Consider the following 16,631-nt stretch of genomic DNA (forward strand, 5'->3'; position numbering starts at 1 on the left):
AGGGTTTATTTTTATTTTACAGGCAACTTTGTATTTATTTTAACTAGGTACAATAGTTATTAAATAGTTATGAACTATTTAATAACTACCTAGTTAAAATAAAGACACATTTACCTGTAAAATAAAACCTTACCTAAGTTACAATTACACCTAACACTACACTATAATTAAATTAATTACCTAAATTAAATACAATTAATTAGAATTAAATAAAATTATCTAAAGTACAAAAAAAAACACTAAATTACAGAAAATAATAAAATAATTACAAGATTTTTAAACTAATTACACCTAATCTAATCCCCCTAACAAAATAAAAAAGCCCCCCAAAACAATAAAAAGCCCTACCCTATACTAAATTACAAATAGCCCTTAAAAGGACCTTTTGCGGGGCATTGCCCCAAAGTAATCAGCTCTTTTACCTGAAAAAAAAGTACAAATCCCCCCAACATTAAAACCCACCACCCACACACCCAACCCTACTCTAAAACCCACCCAATCCCCCCTTAAAAAAAAACTAACACTAATCCCCTGAAGATCACCCTACCGTGAGATGTCTTCACCCAACCGGGCCGAAGCCCGGTTGGGAGAAGGAGTTATAGGGAGTGGTTATATGGTACAATAGGAGGAGTTATAGGGAGAGGTTATATGGTGTAATAGGAGGAATTATAGGGAGCAGTTATATGGTGCAATAGGAGGAGTTATAGGGAACAGTTATATGGTACAATAGGAGGTGTTATAGGGAGCAGTTATATGGTACAATAGGAGGAGTTATAGGGAGCAGTTATATGGTGCAATAGGGGGAGTTATAGGGAGGGTTATATGGTGCAATAGGAGGAGTTATAAGGAGCGGTTATATGGTGCAATAGGAGGAGTTATAGGGAGCCGTTATATGGTGCAATAGGAGTTATAGGGAGCAGTTATATGGTACAATAGGAGGAGTTATAGGGAGCGGTTATATGGTACAATAGGAGGAGTTATAGGGAGCGGTTATATGGTACAATAGGAGGAGTTATAGGGAGCGGTTATATGGTACAATAGGAGGAGTTATAGGGAGCAGTTTTATGGTGCAATAGGAGTTATAGGGAGCAGTTATATGGTACAATAGGAGGAGTTATAGGGAGCGGTTATATGGTACAATAGGAGGAGTTATAGGGAGCGGTTATATGGTGCAATAGGAGTTATAGGGAGCAGTTATATGGTACAATAGGAGGAGTTATAGGGAGCAATTATATGGTGCAATAGGAGGAGTTATAAGGAGCTGTTATATGGTGCAATAGGAGGAGTTATAGGGAGCAGTTATATGGTACAATAGGAGAAGTTATAGGGAGCAGTTATATGGTGCAATAGGAGGAGTTATAAGGAGCTGTTATATGGTGCAATAGGAGGAGTTATAGGGAGCAGTTATATGGTGCAATAGGAGGAGTTATAGTGAGCAGTTATATGGTGCAATAGGAGGAGTTATAGTGAGCAGTTATATGGTACAATAGGAGGAGTTATAGGGAGCTGTTATATGGTACAATAGGAAGGGTTATAGGGAGCAGTTATATGGTACAATAGGAGGAGTTATAGGGAGCAGTTATATGGTACAATAGGAGGAGTTATAGGAAGCGGTTATATGGTGCAATAGGAGGAGTTATAGGGAGCAGTTATATGGTACAATAGGAGGAGTTGTAGGGAGCAGTTATATGGTACAATAGGAGGAGTTATAGGGAGCAGTTATATGGTACAATAGGAGGAGTTATAGGGAGGGTTATATGGTGCAATAGGAGGAGTTATAGGGAACAGTTATATGGTGCAATAGGAGGAGTTATAGGGAGGGTTATATGGTGCAATAGGAGGAGTTATAGGGAGCAGTTATATGGTGCAATAGGAGGAGTTATAGGGAGCAGTTATATGGTGCAATAGGAGGAGTTATAGGGAGCAGTTATATGGTGCAATAGGAGGAGTTATAGGGAGGGTTATATGGTGCAATAGGAGGAGTTATAGGGAACAGTTATACGGTACAATAGGAGGAGTTATAGGGAACAGTTATACGGTACAATAGGAGGAGTTATAGGGAGCAGTTATATGGTGCAATAGGAGGAGTTATAGGGAGCAGTTATATGGTACAATAGGAGGAGTTATAGGGAGCAGTTATATGGTGCAATAGGAGGAGTTATAGGGAGGGTTATATGGTGCAATAGGAGGAGTTATAGGGAACAGTTATACGGTACAATAGGAGGAGTTATAGGGAACAGTTATACGGTACAATAGGAGGAGTTATAGGGAGCAGTTATATGGTGCAATAGGAGGAGTTATAGGGAGCAGTTATATGGTGCAATAGGAGGAGTTATAGGGAGCAGTTATATGGTGCAATAGGAGGAGTTATAGGGAGGGTTATATGGTACAATAGGAGGAGTTATAGGGAGCAGTTATATGGTGCAATAGGAGGAGTTATAGGGAGGGTTATATGGTGCAATAGGAGGAGTTATAGGGAACAGTTATACGGTACAATAGGAGGAGTTATAGGGAGCAGTTATATGGTACAATAGGAGGAGTTATAGGGAGGGTTATATGGTGCAATAGGAGGAGTTATAGGGAGGGTTATATGGTGCAATAGGGGGAGTTATAGGGAGGGTTATATGGTACAATAGGAGGAGTTATAGGAAGCGGTTATATGGTGCAATAGGAGGAGTTATAGGGAGCAGTTATATGGTACAATAGGAGGAGTTGTAGGGAGCAGTTATATGGTACAATAGGAGGAGTTATAGGGAGCAGTTATATGGTACAATAGGAGGAGTTATAGGGAGGGTTATATGGTGCAATAGGAGGAGTTATAGGGAACAGTTATATGGTGCAATAGGAGGAGTTATAGGGAGGGTTATATGGTGCAATAGGAGGAGTTATAGGGAGCAGTTATATGGTGCAATAGGAGGAGTTATAGGGAGCAGTTATATGGTGCAATAGGAGGAGTTATAGGGAGCAGTTATATGGTGCAATAGGAGGAGTTATAGGGAGGGTTATATGGTGCAATAGGAGGAGTTATAGGGAACAGTTATACGGTACAATAGGAGGAGTTATAGGGAACAGTTATACGGTACAATAGGAGGAGTTATAGGGAGCAGTTATATGGTGCAATAGGAGGAGTTATAGGGAGCAGTTATATGGTACAATAGGAGGAGTTATAGGGAGCAGTTATATGGTGCAATAGGAGGAGTTATAGGGAGGGTTATATGGTGCAATAGGAGGAGTTATAGGGAACAGTTATACGGTACAATAGGAGGAGTTATAGGGAACAGTTATACGGTACAATAGGAGGAGTTATAGGGAGCAGTTATATGGTGCAATAGGAGGAGTTATAGGGAGCAGTTATATGGTGCAATAGGAGGAGTTATAGGGAGCAGTTATATGGTGCAATAGGAGGAGTTATAGGGAGGGTTATATGGTACAATAGGAGGAGTTATAGGGAGCAGTTATATGGTGCAATAGGAGGAGTTATAGGGAGGGTTATATGGTGCAATAGGAGGAGTTATAGGGAACAGTTATACGGTACAATAGGAGGAGTTATAGGGAGCAGTTATATGGTACAATAGGAGGAGTTATAGGGAGGGTTATATGGTGCAATAGGAGGAGTTATAGGGAGGGTTATATGGTGCAATAGGGGGAGTTATAGGGAGGGTTATATGGTGCAATAGGAGGAGTTATAGGGAACAGTTATATGGTGCAATAGGAGGAGTTATAGGGAGGGTTATATGGTGCAATAGGGGGAGTTATAGGGAGGGTTATATGGTGCGATAGGAGGAATTATAGGGAACAGTTATATGGTACAATAGGAGGAGTTATAGGGAGGGTTATATGGTACAATAGGGGGAGTTATAGGGAGGGTTATATGGTGCAATAGGAGGAGTTATAGGGAACAGTTATATGGTACAATAGGAGGAGTTATAGGGAGGGTTATATGGTGCAATAGGAGGAGTTATAGGGAGCAGTTATATGGTGCAATAGGAGGAGTTATAGGGAACAGTTATATGGTACAATAGGAGGAGTTATAGGGAGCAGTTATATGGTGCAATAGGAGGAGTTATAGGGAACAGTTATACGGTACAATAGGAGGAGTTATAGGGAGCAGTTATATGGTGCAATAGGAGGAGTTATAGGGAGGGTTATATGGTACAATAGGGGGAGTTATAGGGAGGGTTATATGGTGCAATAGGAGGAATTATAGGGAGGGTTATATGGTGCAATAGCGGGAGTTTTAGGGAGGGTTATATGGTGCAATAGGAGCAGTTATAGGGAACAGTTATATGGTGCAATAGGAGGAGTTATAGGGAGCAGTTATATGGTACAATAGGAGGAGTTATAGGGAGCAGTTATATGGTGCAATAGGAGGAGTTATAGGAAGTAGTTATATGGTGCAATAGGAGGAGTTATAGGGAGCAGTTATATGGTGCAATAGGAGGAGTTATAGGGAGCAGTTATATGGTGCAATAGGAGGAGTTATAGGAAGTAGTTATATGGTGCAATAGGAGGAGTTATAGGAAGTAGTTATATGGTGCAATAGGAGGAGTTATAGGGAGCGGTTATATGGTGCAATAGGAGGAGTTATAGGGAGCAGTTATATGGTGCAATAGGAGGAGTTATAGGGAGTGGTTATATGGTGCAATAGGAGGAGTTATAGGGAGCAGTTATATGGTGCAATAGGAGGAGTTATAGGGAGCAGTTATATGGTGCAATAGGAGGAGTTATAGGGAGCAGTTATATTGTGCAGTAGGAGGAGTAATAGGGAGCAGTTATATGGTGCAATAGGAAGGGTTATAGGGAGCAGTTATATGGTACAATAGGAGGAGTTATAGGGAGCAGTTATATGGTACAATAGGAAGGTTTATAGGGAGCAGTTATATGGTGCAATAGGAGGAGTTATAGGGAGCAGTTATATGGTACAATAGGAGGAGTTATAGGGAGGGTTATATGGTGCAATAGGAGGAGTTATAGGGAGTAGTTATATGGTGCAATAGGAGGAGTTATAGGGAGCAGTTATATGGTGCAATAGGAGGAGTTATAGGGAACAGTTATATGGTACAATAGGAGGAGTTATAGGGAGTAGTTATATGGTGCAATAGGAGGAGTTATAGGGAACAGTTATATGGTACAATAGGAGGAGTTATAGGTAGCAGTTATATGGTGCAATAGGAGGAGTTATAGGGAGCAGTTATATGGTGCAATAGGAGGAGTTATAGGGAGCAGTTATATGGTGCAATAGGAGGAGTTATAGGGAGCAGTTATATGGTACAATAGGATGAGTTATAGGGAGCAGTTATATGGTGCAATAGGAGGAGTTATAGGGAGGGTTATATGGTGCAATAGGAGGAGTTATAGGGAACAGTTATACGGTACAATAGGAGGAGTTATAGGGAGCAGTTATATGGTGCAATAGGAGGAGTTATAGGGAGCAGTTATATGGTACAATAGGAGGAGTTATAGGGAGCAGTTATATGGTGCAATAGGAGGAGTTATAGGGAGGGTTATATGGTGCAATAGGAGGAGTTATAGGGAGCAGTTATATGGTACAATAGGAGGAGTTATAGGGAGCAGTTATATGGTACAATAGGAGGAGTTATAGGGAGCAGTTATATGGTACAATAGGAAGGGTTATAGGGAGCAATTATATGGTGCAATAGGAGTTATAGGGAGCAGTTATATAGTGCAATAGGAGGAGTTATAGGGAGCAGTTATATAGTGCAATAGGAGGAGTTATAGGGAGCAGTTATATGGTGCAATAGGAGGAGTTATAGGGAGCAGTTATATGGTACAATAGGAGGAGTTATAGGGAGGGTTATATGGTACAATAGGAGGAGTTATAGGGAGCAGTTATATAGTGCAATAGGAGGAGTTATAGGGAGCAGTTATATGGTGCAATAGGAGGAGTTATAGAGAGCAGTTATGTGGTGCAATAGGAGGAGTTATATGGAGCAGTTATATGGTGCAATAGGAGGAGTTATAGGGAGCAGTTATATGGTGCAATAGGAGGAGCTATAGGGAGCAGTTATATGGTGCAATAGGAGGAGTTATAGGGAGCAGTTATATGGTACAATAGGAGGAGTTATAGGGAGCAGTTATATGGTGCAATAGGAGGAGTTATAAGGAGGGTTATATGGTGCAATAGGAGGAGTTATAGGGAGGGTTATATGGTGCAATAGGAGGAGTTATAGGGAGGGTTATATGGTGCAATAGGGGGAGTTATAGGGAGGGTTATATGGTGCAATAGGAGGAGTTATAGGCAACAGTTATATGGCGCAATAGGAGGAGTTATAGGGAGGGTTATATGGTGCAATAGGGGGAGTTATAGGGAGGGTTATATGGTGCGATAGGAGGAGTTATAGGGAGTGGTTATATGGTGCAATAGGAGGAGTTATAGGGAGGGTTATATGGTGCAATAGGAGGAGTTATAGTGAGGGTTATATGGTGCAATAGGAGGAGTTATAGGGAGCAGTTATATGGTACAATAAGACGAGTTATAGGGAACAGTTATATGGTACAATAGGAGGAGTTATAGGGAGCGGTTATATGGTACAATAGGAGGAGTTATAGGGAGCAGTTATATGGTGCAATAGGAGGAGTTATAGGGAGTAGTTATATGGTGCAATAGGAGGAGTTATAGGGAGCAGTTATATGGTGCAATAGGAAGGGTTATAGGGAGCAGTTATATGGTGCAATAGGAGGAGTTATAGGGAGCAGTTATATGGTGCAATAGGAGGAGTTATAGGGAGCAGTTATATGGTGCAATAGGAGGAGTTATAGGGAGCAGTTATATGGTACAATAGGAGGAGTTATAGGGAGCAGTTATATGGTGCAATAGGAGGAGTTATAGGGAACAGTTATATGGTACAATAGGAGGAGTTATAGGGAGCAGTTATATGGTGCAATAGGAGGAGTTATAGGGAGCAGTTATATGGTACAATAGGAGGAGTTATAGGGAGCTGTTATATGGTACAATAGGAGGAGTTATAGGGAGCAGTTATATGGTGCAATAGGAGGAGTTATAGGGAGAGTTATATGGTACAATAGGAGGAGTTATAGGGAGCTGTTATATGGTACAATAGGAGGAGTTATAGGGAGCAGTTATATGGTGCAATAAGAGGAGTTATAGGGAGAGTTATATGGTACAATAGGAGGAGTTATAGGGAGCAGTTATATGGTGCAATAGGAGGAGTTATAGGGAGCAGTTATATGGTGCAATAGGAGGAGTTATAGGGAGCGGTTATATGGTGCAATAGGAGGAGTTATAGGGAGCAGTTATATGGTGCAATAGGAGGAGTTATAGGGAACAGTTATATGGTACAATAGGAGGAGTTATAGGGAGGGTTATATGGTGCAATAGGGGGAGTTATAGGGAGGGTTATATGGTACAATAGGAGGAGTTATAGGGAACAGTTATATGGTGCAATAGGAGGAGTTATAGGGAGCAGTTATATGGTACAATAGGAGGAGTTATAGGGAGCAGTTATATGGTGCAATAGGAGGAGTTATAGGAAGTAGTTATATGGTGCGATAGGAGGAGTTATAGGGAGCAGTTATACGGTGCAATAGGAAGAGTTATAGGGAGCAGTTATATGGTGCAATAGGAGGAGTTATAGGGAGCAGTTATATGGTGCAATAGGAGTAGTTATAGGGAGTAGTTATGTGGTACAATAGGAGGAGTTATAGGGAGCAGTTATATGGTACAATAGGAGGAGTTATAGGGAGCAGTTATATGGTACAATAGGAGGAGTTATAGGGAGCGGTTATATGGTGCAATAGGAGGCGTTATAGGGAGCAGTTATATGGTACAATAGGAGGCGTTATAGGGAGCAGTTATATAGTGCAATAGGAGGAGTTATAGGGAACGGTTATAGGGAGCAGTTATATGGTACAATAGGAGGAGTTATAGGGAGCAGTTATATGGTGCAATAGGAGGAGTTATAGTGAGCAGTTATATGGTACAATAGGAGGAGTTATAGGGAGCAGTTATATGGTACAATAGGAGGAGTTATAGGGAGCAGTTATATGGTACAATAGGAGGAGTTATAGGGAGCGGTTATATGGTGCAATAGGAGAGGTTATAGGGAGCAGTTATATGGTGCAATAGGAGGAGTTATAGGGAGCAGTTATATGGTACAATAGGAGGAGTTATAGGGAGAGGTTATATGGTACAATAGGAGTAGTTATAGGGAGAGGTTATATGGTGCAATAGGAGGAGTTATAGGGAGCGGTTATATGGTGCAATAGGAGAGGTTATAGGGAGCAGTTATATGGTGCAATAGGAGGAGTTATAGGGAGCGGTTATATGGTACAATAGGAGGAGTTATAGGGAGCAGTTATATGGTACAATAGGAGGAGTTATAGGGAGCAGTTATATGGTGCAATAGGAGGAGTTATAGGAAGTAGTTATATGGTGCGATAGGAGGAGTTATAGGGAGCAGTTATACGGTGCAATAGGAGGAGTTATAGGGAGCAGTTATATGGTGCAATAGGAGGAGTTATAGGGAGCAGTTATATGGTACAATAGGAGGAGTTATAGGGAGCAGTTATATGGTACAATAGGAGGAGTTATAGGGAGCAATTATATGGTGCAATAGGAGGAGTTATAGGGAGCAGTTATATGGTGCAATAGGAGGAGTTATAGAGAGCAGTTATATGGTGCAATAGGAGGCATTATAGGGAGCAGTTGTATGGTGCAATAGGAGGAGTTATAGGGAGCAGTTATATGGTGCAATAGGAGGAGTTATAGGGAGCAGTTATATGGTACAATAGGAGGAGTTATAGGGAGCAGTTATATGGTACAATAGGAGGAGTTATAGGGAGCAGTTATATGGTACAATAGGAGGAGTTATAGGGAGCAATTATATGGTGCAATAGGAGTTATAGGGAGCAGTTATATAGTGCAATAGGAGGAGTTATAGGGAGCAGTTATATAGTGCAATAGGAGGAGTTATAGGGAGCAGTTATATGGTGCAATAGGAGGAGTTATAGGGAGCAGTTATATGGTGCAATAGGAGGAGTTATAGGGAGCAGTTATATGGTGCAATAGGAGGAGTTATAGGGAGCAGTTATATGGTACAATAGGAGGAGTTATAGGGAGCAGTTATATGGTACAATAGGAGGAGTTATAGGGAGCAGTTATATGGTACAATAGGAAGGGTTATAGGGAGCAATTATATGGTGCAATAGGAGTTATAGGGAGCGGTTATATGGTGCAATAGGAGAGGTTATAGGGAGCAGTTATATGGTGCAATAGGAGGAGTTATAGGGAGCAGTTATATGGTACAATAGGAGGAGTTATAGGGAGAGGTTATATGGTACAATAGGAGTAGTTATAGGGAGAGGTTATATGGTGCAATAGGAGGAGTTATAGGGAGCGGTTATATGGTGCAATAGGAGAGGTTATAGGGAGCAGTTATATGGTGCAATAGGAGGAGTTATAGGGAGCGGTTATATGGTACAATAGGAGGAGTTATAGGGAGCAGTTATATGGTACAATAGGAGGAGTTATAGGGAGCAGTTATATGGTGCAATAGGAGGAGTTATAGGAAGTAGTTATATGGTGCGATAGGAGGAGTTATAGGGAGCAGTTATACGGTGCAATAGGAGGAGTTATAGGGAGCAGTTATATGGTGCAATAGGAGGAGTTATAGGGAGCAGTTATATGGTACAATAGGAGGAGTTATAGGGAGCAGTTATATGGTACAATAGGAGGAGTTATAGGGAGCAATTATATGGTGCAATAGGAGGAGTTATAGGGAGCAGTTATATGGTGCAATAGGAGGAGTTATAGAGAGCAGTTATATGGTGCAATAGGAGGCATTATAGGGAGCAGTTGTATGGTGCAATAGGAGGAGTTATAGGGAGCAGTTATATGGTGCAATAGGAGGAGTTATAGGGAGCAGTTATATGGTACAATAGGAGGAGTTATAGGGAGCAGTTATATGGTACAATAGGAGGAGTTATAGGGAGCAGTTATATGGTACAATAGGAGGAGTTATAGGGAGCAATTATATGGTGCAATAGGAGTTATAGGGAGCAGTTATATAGTGCAATAGGAGGAGTTATAGGGAGCAGTTATATAGTGCAATAGGAGGAGTTATAGGGAGCAGTTATATGGTGCAATAGGAGGAGTTATAGGGAGCAGTTATATGGTGCAATAGGAGGAGTTATAGGGAGCAGTTATATGGTGCAATAGGAGGAGTTATAGGGAGCAGTTATATGGTACAATAGGAGGAGTTATAGGGAGCAGTTATATGGTACAATAGGAGGAGTTATAGGGAGCAGTTATATGGTACAATAGGAAGGGTTATAGGGAGCAATTATATGGTGCAATAGGAGTTATAGGGAGCAGTTATATAGTGCAATAGGAGGAGTTATAGGGAGCAGTTATATAGTGCAATAGGAGGAGTTATAGGGAGCAGTTATATGGTGCAATAGGAGGAGTTATAGAGAGCAGTTATGTGGTGCAATAGGAGGAGTTATATGGAGCAGTTATATGGTGCAATAGGAGGAGTTATAGGGAGCAGTTTGCAATAGGAGGAGCTATAGGGAGTAGTTATATGGTGCAATAGGAGGAGTTATAGGGAGCAGTTATATGGTACAATAGGAGGAGTTATAGGGAGCAGTTATATGGTGCAATAGGAGGAGTTATAGGGAGCTGTTATATGGTGCAATAGGAGGAGTTATAGGGAGCAGTTATATGGTACAATAGGAGGAGTTATAGGGAGCAGTTATATTGTGCAGTAGGAGGAGTAATAGGGAGCAGTTATATGGTGCAATAGGAGGAGTTATAGGGAGCAGTTATATGGTGCAATAGGAGGAGTTATAGGGAGCAGTTATATGGTGCAATAGGAGGAGTTATAGGGAGCAGTTATATGGTGCAATAGGAGGAGTTATAGGGATCAGTTATATGGTGCAATAGGAGGAGTTATAGGGAGCAGTTATATGGTGCAATAGGAGGAGTTATAGGGAGCAGTTATATGGTGCAATAGGAGGAGTTATAGGGAGCTGTTATATGGTACAATAGGAGGAGTTATAGGGAGCAGTTATATGGTACAATAGGAGGAGTTATAGGGAGCAGTTATATGGTACAATAGGAGGAGTTATAGGGAGCAGTTATATGGTGCAATAGGAGAAGTTATAGGGAGCAGTTAAATGGTACAATAGGAGGAGTTATAGGGAGCAGTTATATGGTACAGTAGGAGGAGTTATAGGGAACAGTTATATGGTGCAATAGGAGGAGTTATAGGGAGGGTTATATGGTGCAATAGGAGGAGTTATAGGGAACAGTTATATGGTGCAATAGGAGGAGTTATAGGTAGCAGTTATATGGTACAATAGGAGGAGTTATAGGGAGCAGTTATATGGTACAATAGGAGTAGTTATAGGGAGCAGTTATATGGTACAATAGGAGGAGTTATAGGGAGCAGTTATATGGTACAATAGGAGGAGTTATAGGGAGCAGTTATATGGTACAATAGGAGGACTTCTAGGGAACAGTTATATGGTACAATAGGAGGAGTTATAGAGAGCAGTTATATGGTACAATAGGAGGAGTTAAAGGGAGCGGTTATATGGTACAATAGGAGGAGTTATAGGGAGCAGTTATATGGTGCAATAGGAGGAGTTATAGAGAGCAGTTATATGGTACAATAGGAGGAGTTAAAGGGAGCGGTTATATGGTGCAATAGGAGGAGTTATAGGGAGCAGTTATATGGTGCAATAGGAGGAGTTATAGGGAGCAGTTATATGGTGCAATAGGAGGAGTTATAGGGAGGGTTATATGGTGCAATAGGAGGAGTTATAGGGAGGGTTATATGGTACAATAGGAGGAGTTATAGGGAACGGTTATATGGTACAATAGGAAGAGTTATAGAGAGCAGTTATATGATGCAATAGGAGGAGCTATAGGGAGCAGTTATATGGTGCAATAGGAGGAGTTATAGGGAGTAGTTATATGGTGAAATAGGAGGAGTTATAGGGAGCAGTTATATGGTACAATAGGAAGAGTTATAGAGAGCAGTTATATGGTGTAATAGGAGGAGTTATAGGGAGCAGTTATATGGTGCAATAGGAGGAGTTATAGGGAGCAGTTATATGGTACAATAGGAAGAGTTATAGAGAGCAGTTATATGGTGTAATAGGAGGAGTTATAGGGAGCAGTTATATGGTGCAATAGGAGGAGTTATAGGGAGCAGTTATATGGTACAATAGGAAGAGTTATAGAGAGCAGTTATATGGTGTAATAGGAGGAGTTATAGGGAGCAGTTATATGGTGCAATAGGAGGAGTTATAGGGAGCAGTTATATGGTGCAATAGCAGGGGTTATAGGGAGCAGTTATATGGTACAATAGGAGGAGTTATAGGGAGCAGTTATATGGTACAATAGGAGGAGTTATAGGGAGCAGTTATATGGTACAATAGGAGGAGTTATAGGGAGCAGTTATATGGTGCAATAGGAGGAGTTATAGGGAGCAGTTATATGGTACAATAGGAGGAGTTATAGGGAGCAGTTATATGGTACAATAGGAGGAGTTATAGGGAGAATTAAATGGTGCAATAGGAGGAGTTATAGGGAGCAGTTATATGGCGCAATAGGAGGAGTTATAGGGAGCAGTTATATGGTACAATAGGAGGAGTTATAGGGAGCAGTTATATGGTACAATAGGAGGAGTTATAGGGAGCAGTTATATAGTACAATAGGAGTTATAGGGAGCAGTTATATGGTGCAATAGGAGGAGTTATAGGGAGAATTAAATGGTGCAATAGGAGGAGTTATAGGGAGCAGTTATATGGCGCAATAGGAGAAGTTATAGGGAGCAGTTATATGGTACAATAGGAGGAGTTATAGGGAGCAGTTATATGGTGCAATAGGAGGAGTTATAGGGAGCAGTTATATGATGCAATAGGAGGAGTTATAGGGAGAATTAAATGGTTCAATAGGAGGAGTTTTAGGGAGAATTAAATGGTGCAATAGGAGGAGTTATAGGGAGCAGTTATATGGTGCAATAGGAGGAGTTATAGGGAGAATTAAATGGTGCAATAGGAGGAGTTATAGGGGGAATTAAATGGTGCAATAGGAGGAGTTATAGGGAGAATTAAATGGTGCAATAGGAGGAGTTATAGGGAGAATTAAATGGTGCAATAGGAGGAGTTATAGGGAGAATTAAATGGTGCAATAGGAGGAGTTATAAGGAGCGGTTATATGGTGCAATAGGAGGAGTTATAGGGAGCAGTTATATGTTGCAATAGGAGGAGTTATAGGGAGCAGTTATATGGTGCAATAGGAGGAGTTATAGGGAGCAGTTATATGGTACAATAGGAGGAGTTATAGGGAGCAGTTATATGGTGCAATAGGAGGAGCTATAGGGAGCAGTTATATGGTGCAATAGGAGGAGTTATAGGGAGCAGTTATATGGTACAATAGGAGGAGTTATAGGGAGCAGTTATATAATGCAATAGGAGTAGTTATAGGGAGTAGTTATATGGTACAATAGGAGATGTTATAGGGAGCAGTTATATGGTACAATAGGAAGAGTTATAGGGAACAGTTATATGGTGCAATAGGAGGAGTTATAGGGAGCAGTTATATGGTGCAATAGGAGGAGCTATAGGGAGCAGTTATATGGTGCAATAGGAGGAGTTATAGGGAGCAGTTATATGGTACAATAGGAGGAGTTATAGGGAGCAGTTATATGGTACAATAGGAGGAGTTATAGGGAGCAGTTATATGGTACAATAGGAGGAGTTATAGGGAGCAGTTATATGGTGCAATAGGAGGAGTTGTAGGGAGCAGTTATATGGTGCAATAGGAGGAGTTATAGGGAGAATTAAAAGGTACAATAGGAGGAGTTATAGGGAGAATTAAATGGTGCAATAGGAGGAGTTATAGGGAGAATTAAATGGTGCAATAGGAGGAGTTATAGGGAAAAAACAGGATCAGTTATTAGAGACAGTTTTATTACAATCAATAAAAGGAAGTAAAGGGATAAATCAGACAGAGATATTTAAATAAAGCAGTAGGTGTCGTTCAGGTGCCATATGGTTCTCAGGACTGATATCTCCCACCTCCTTCTGTGTTTGAGTTTCTTCTCGGTTCGCTTTAGATGTGAATATGGTAAACTTGTCCAACCACTTCTTTCTCTCTCCTTGTCTTCCAGGGGAAGGGGGGGGTTCCCCCCTTTCTCTAACATAACTCCTTCCTCCAACAATCAAACAACAGAGATCATAAATCCGGCTTTGTTTAGTTACAGATTACGGAGACACACGTAGCAGAGAGAGAGAAAATGAAAGAGGAGGGTGAGAAAAACAGAGGGAGAGAAAGGGGAAATATCAGAAAAAAACAAAGGCTAGTATTATATATATATATCTACACACAGGCAGTGCACGTTATAGAGAACAAGATAGTAAATGCTTAGACAAAAAAGAGTGCACAATGCACGTGAGTCTGTTACAGCTGGTGCCAGGGCAGTAGATAAAGTTCCCAAACCTTCTGTAACTGCTCTCCTCATGTCTGTCTGTGTGTCACATCCACAAAACTTTCACATATCAGCTAAATTCCTTCCCCGTAGTCCTTGTTAAGGTGTGTCCTAAACATGTTTGCAGTCTATTTGTGTAATTCTTCTGCCACCTATCTGACTGATTATTTGTTTTCCTTGTGTTTGCAGATTCTTGTTGTGGGAAATAAAAAAAAACCCATCTAAGCTTTTGCCGAACTGATACCCGTTACTGTCCATCAAAGCTTCAATAAGGTACAGCACCAGAATGCTGTATTTAGACAAGAATTGTTGAGCCAAGGGCCTCCAACCATGAACAACTCCTCTATTACTACGTTGCCCTCCAACATTACAGAATACTTTGACCCTTTTGGAGGCCACACGGTCTTGGAGGTGGTCCTCATCCTCCTTACCACCGGTGTACTTTCTCTGGTTACTGTGGTTGGAAATGTTCTGGTTCTTTTGGCATTCAAGGTTAACAGCGACTTGAAGACTGTCAACAACTATTTCCTGTTAAGCTTGGCATGTGCTGACATCATCATTGGCGCAGTGTCTATGAACTTGTATACGACATATATTGTGATGGGTCGCTGGGCATTGGGCAACATTTCCTGTGATCTCTGGTTAGCCCTGGACTACGTAGCCAGCAATGCTTCGGTCATGAATTTGCTTATCATTAGTTTTGATCGCTACTTTTCCATAACTCGACCGTTAACATATAGGGCTAAAAGGACACATAAAAGGGCAGCTATCATGATTGGGATGGCATGGCTAGTTTCCTTTGTATTATGGGCACCAGCCATATTGTTCTGGCAGTATATTGAGGGCAAGAGGACAGTGGAGCCCCATGAATGTTCTATACAATTTTTATCTCAACCCATAATCACTTTTGGCACTGCCATTGCCGCCTTCTACCTTCCGGTTACCATCATGATAATTTTATATTGGAGGATTTACCGGGAAACAGAAAATCGTAGCAGGGAGCTGGCTGGACTTCAAGGCTCAGAGTCAGAAAACATTGTGCGTCCAGCGGCTCTAGGCAGTGTTAGGAGTGGTAGCAGCAGTGGAATAGGAGAGTCCAAGAGGCTGTCTAGATCACAGCCAACAGTCTTTAAGGTTAAGCAGGCCTGCTGCTTTCCTCGACGCCTTGCAGCAAATCCATCTCTCAAGAGCTATCCAGAGAATCGAAGCAATGGAAGTTGGAACACAGCAGAAGATGCTGCCTCTGCAGATTCCCTCTCGTCTTCCTCTGATGTTGATGATCGCCCATATGAGATGAAAAGCATCTGCTCCGCTGTCATACGGTTACCTATGGTCAGCTCTGTGGTAGGAACACCCACTGGTTCTAGGGGCTCCAATGACACCCTAGGGAGGGGAGAAGTGGAGGTTGACCAAAATGGTGGAAAGCGGGACATGACCAGAAAAGCATCTAAGCCACTAGTTCCTGCTCTGCCATCAACAGTCATCAAAGCAAAGGTGGAGAAAAACCGTCGTGTGAAGAGAAAAAGCAATTCGCTCATCAAGGAGAAAAAAGCAGCACAAACACTTAGCGCTATCTTGTTGGCTTTTATCTTGACTTGGACTCCATATAACATTATGGTGCTGGTGTCCACAGTCTGTAAGGACTGTATCCCAGAGGCATTGTGGAAGCTGGGCTACTGGCTATGCTATGTAAACAGTACAATCAATCCCATGTGTTATGCACTGTGCAATCGATCCTTCAGACGCACATTTAAGATGTTGCTACTATGTCGATGGGACAGGCGAAAGTGGAGAGCACACAGACAGCCACCTGCTTTCTTTAGGACTCCATCACAGTGATCAGGTGGGTAATACTAACATAAAGTCCAAGGGAAATACACACCTTGTAATCTTTGTTCACATCCTCATAGTAAAAGTTTCCCACACCCCACTGAATGTATAAAACTGTTATGCCAAGGGCAGAATCAGCCTTGCAACAGCTGAAAGGAATTTTAGATCATTACATAGAGTGACAGAAATGCGTAAGTTATAAGTACTTAACGACAATTACAGCTTTTTGTAAATAAGGTAGTTGCAAAAATTAGAAAACAGTGTATAATCTTCAGCACATTGATTTATCATTAAAAAGATAAATATAATGATATTATTAAC

The 16,631-nt window shown here is 41.3% G+C and overlaps 1 protein-coding gene across 1 annotated transcript in view; it reads left to right on the forward strand.

The window, feature by feature from the left end:
* Nucleotides 1–16,631, forward strand: part of CHRM1 (cholinergic receptor muscarinic 1) — a 69,417-nt gene that overhangs the window by 34,866 nt on the left and 17,920 nt on the right. The window contains exon 2 of the mRNA XM_053688829.1: nt 14,754–16,323. Coding sequence (XP_053544804.1) covers nt 14,754–16,319 — 1,566 coding nt within the window. The 3' untranslated portion in view covers nt 16,320–16,323. The remainder of the gene's footprint in view (nt 1–14,753; nt 16,324–16,631) is intronic.

Source organism: Bombina bombina, chromosome 7 (genome assembly GCF_027579735.1).
Source record: "Bombina bombina isolate aBomBom1 chromosome 7, aBomBom1.pri, whole genome shotgun sequence".
NCBI classification, from domain to species: Eukaryota; Metazoa; Chordata; class Amphibia; order Anura; family Bombinatoridae; genus Bombina; species Bombina bombina.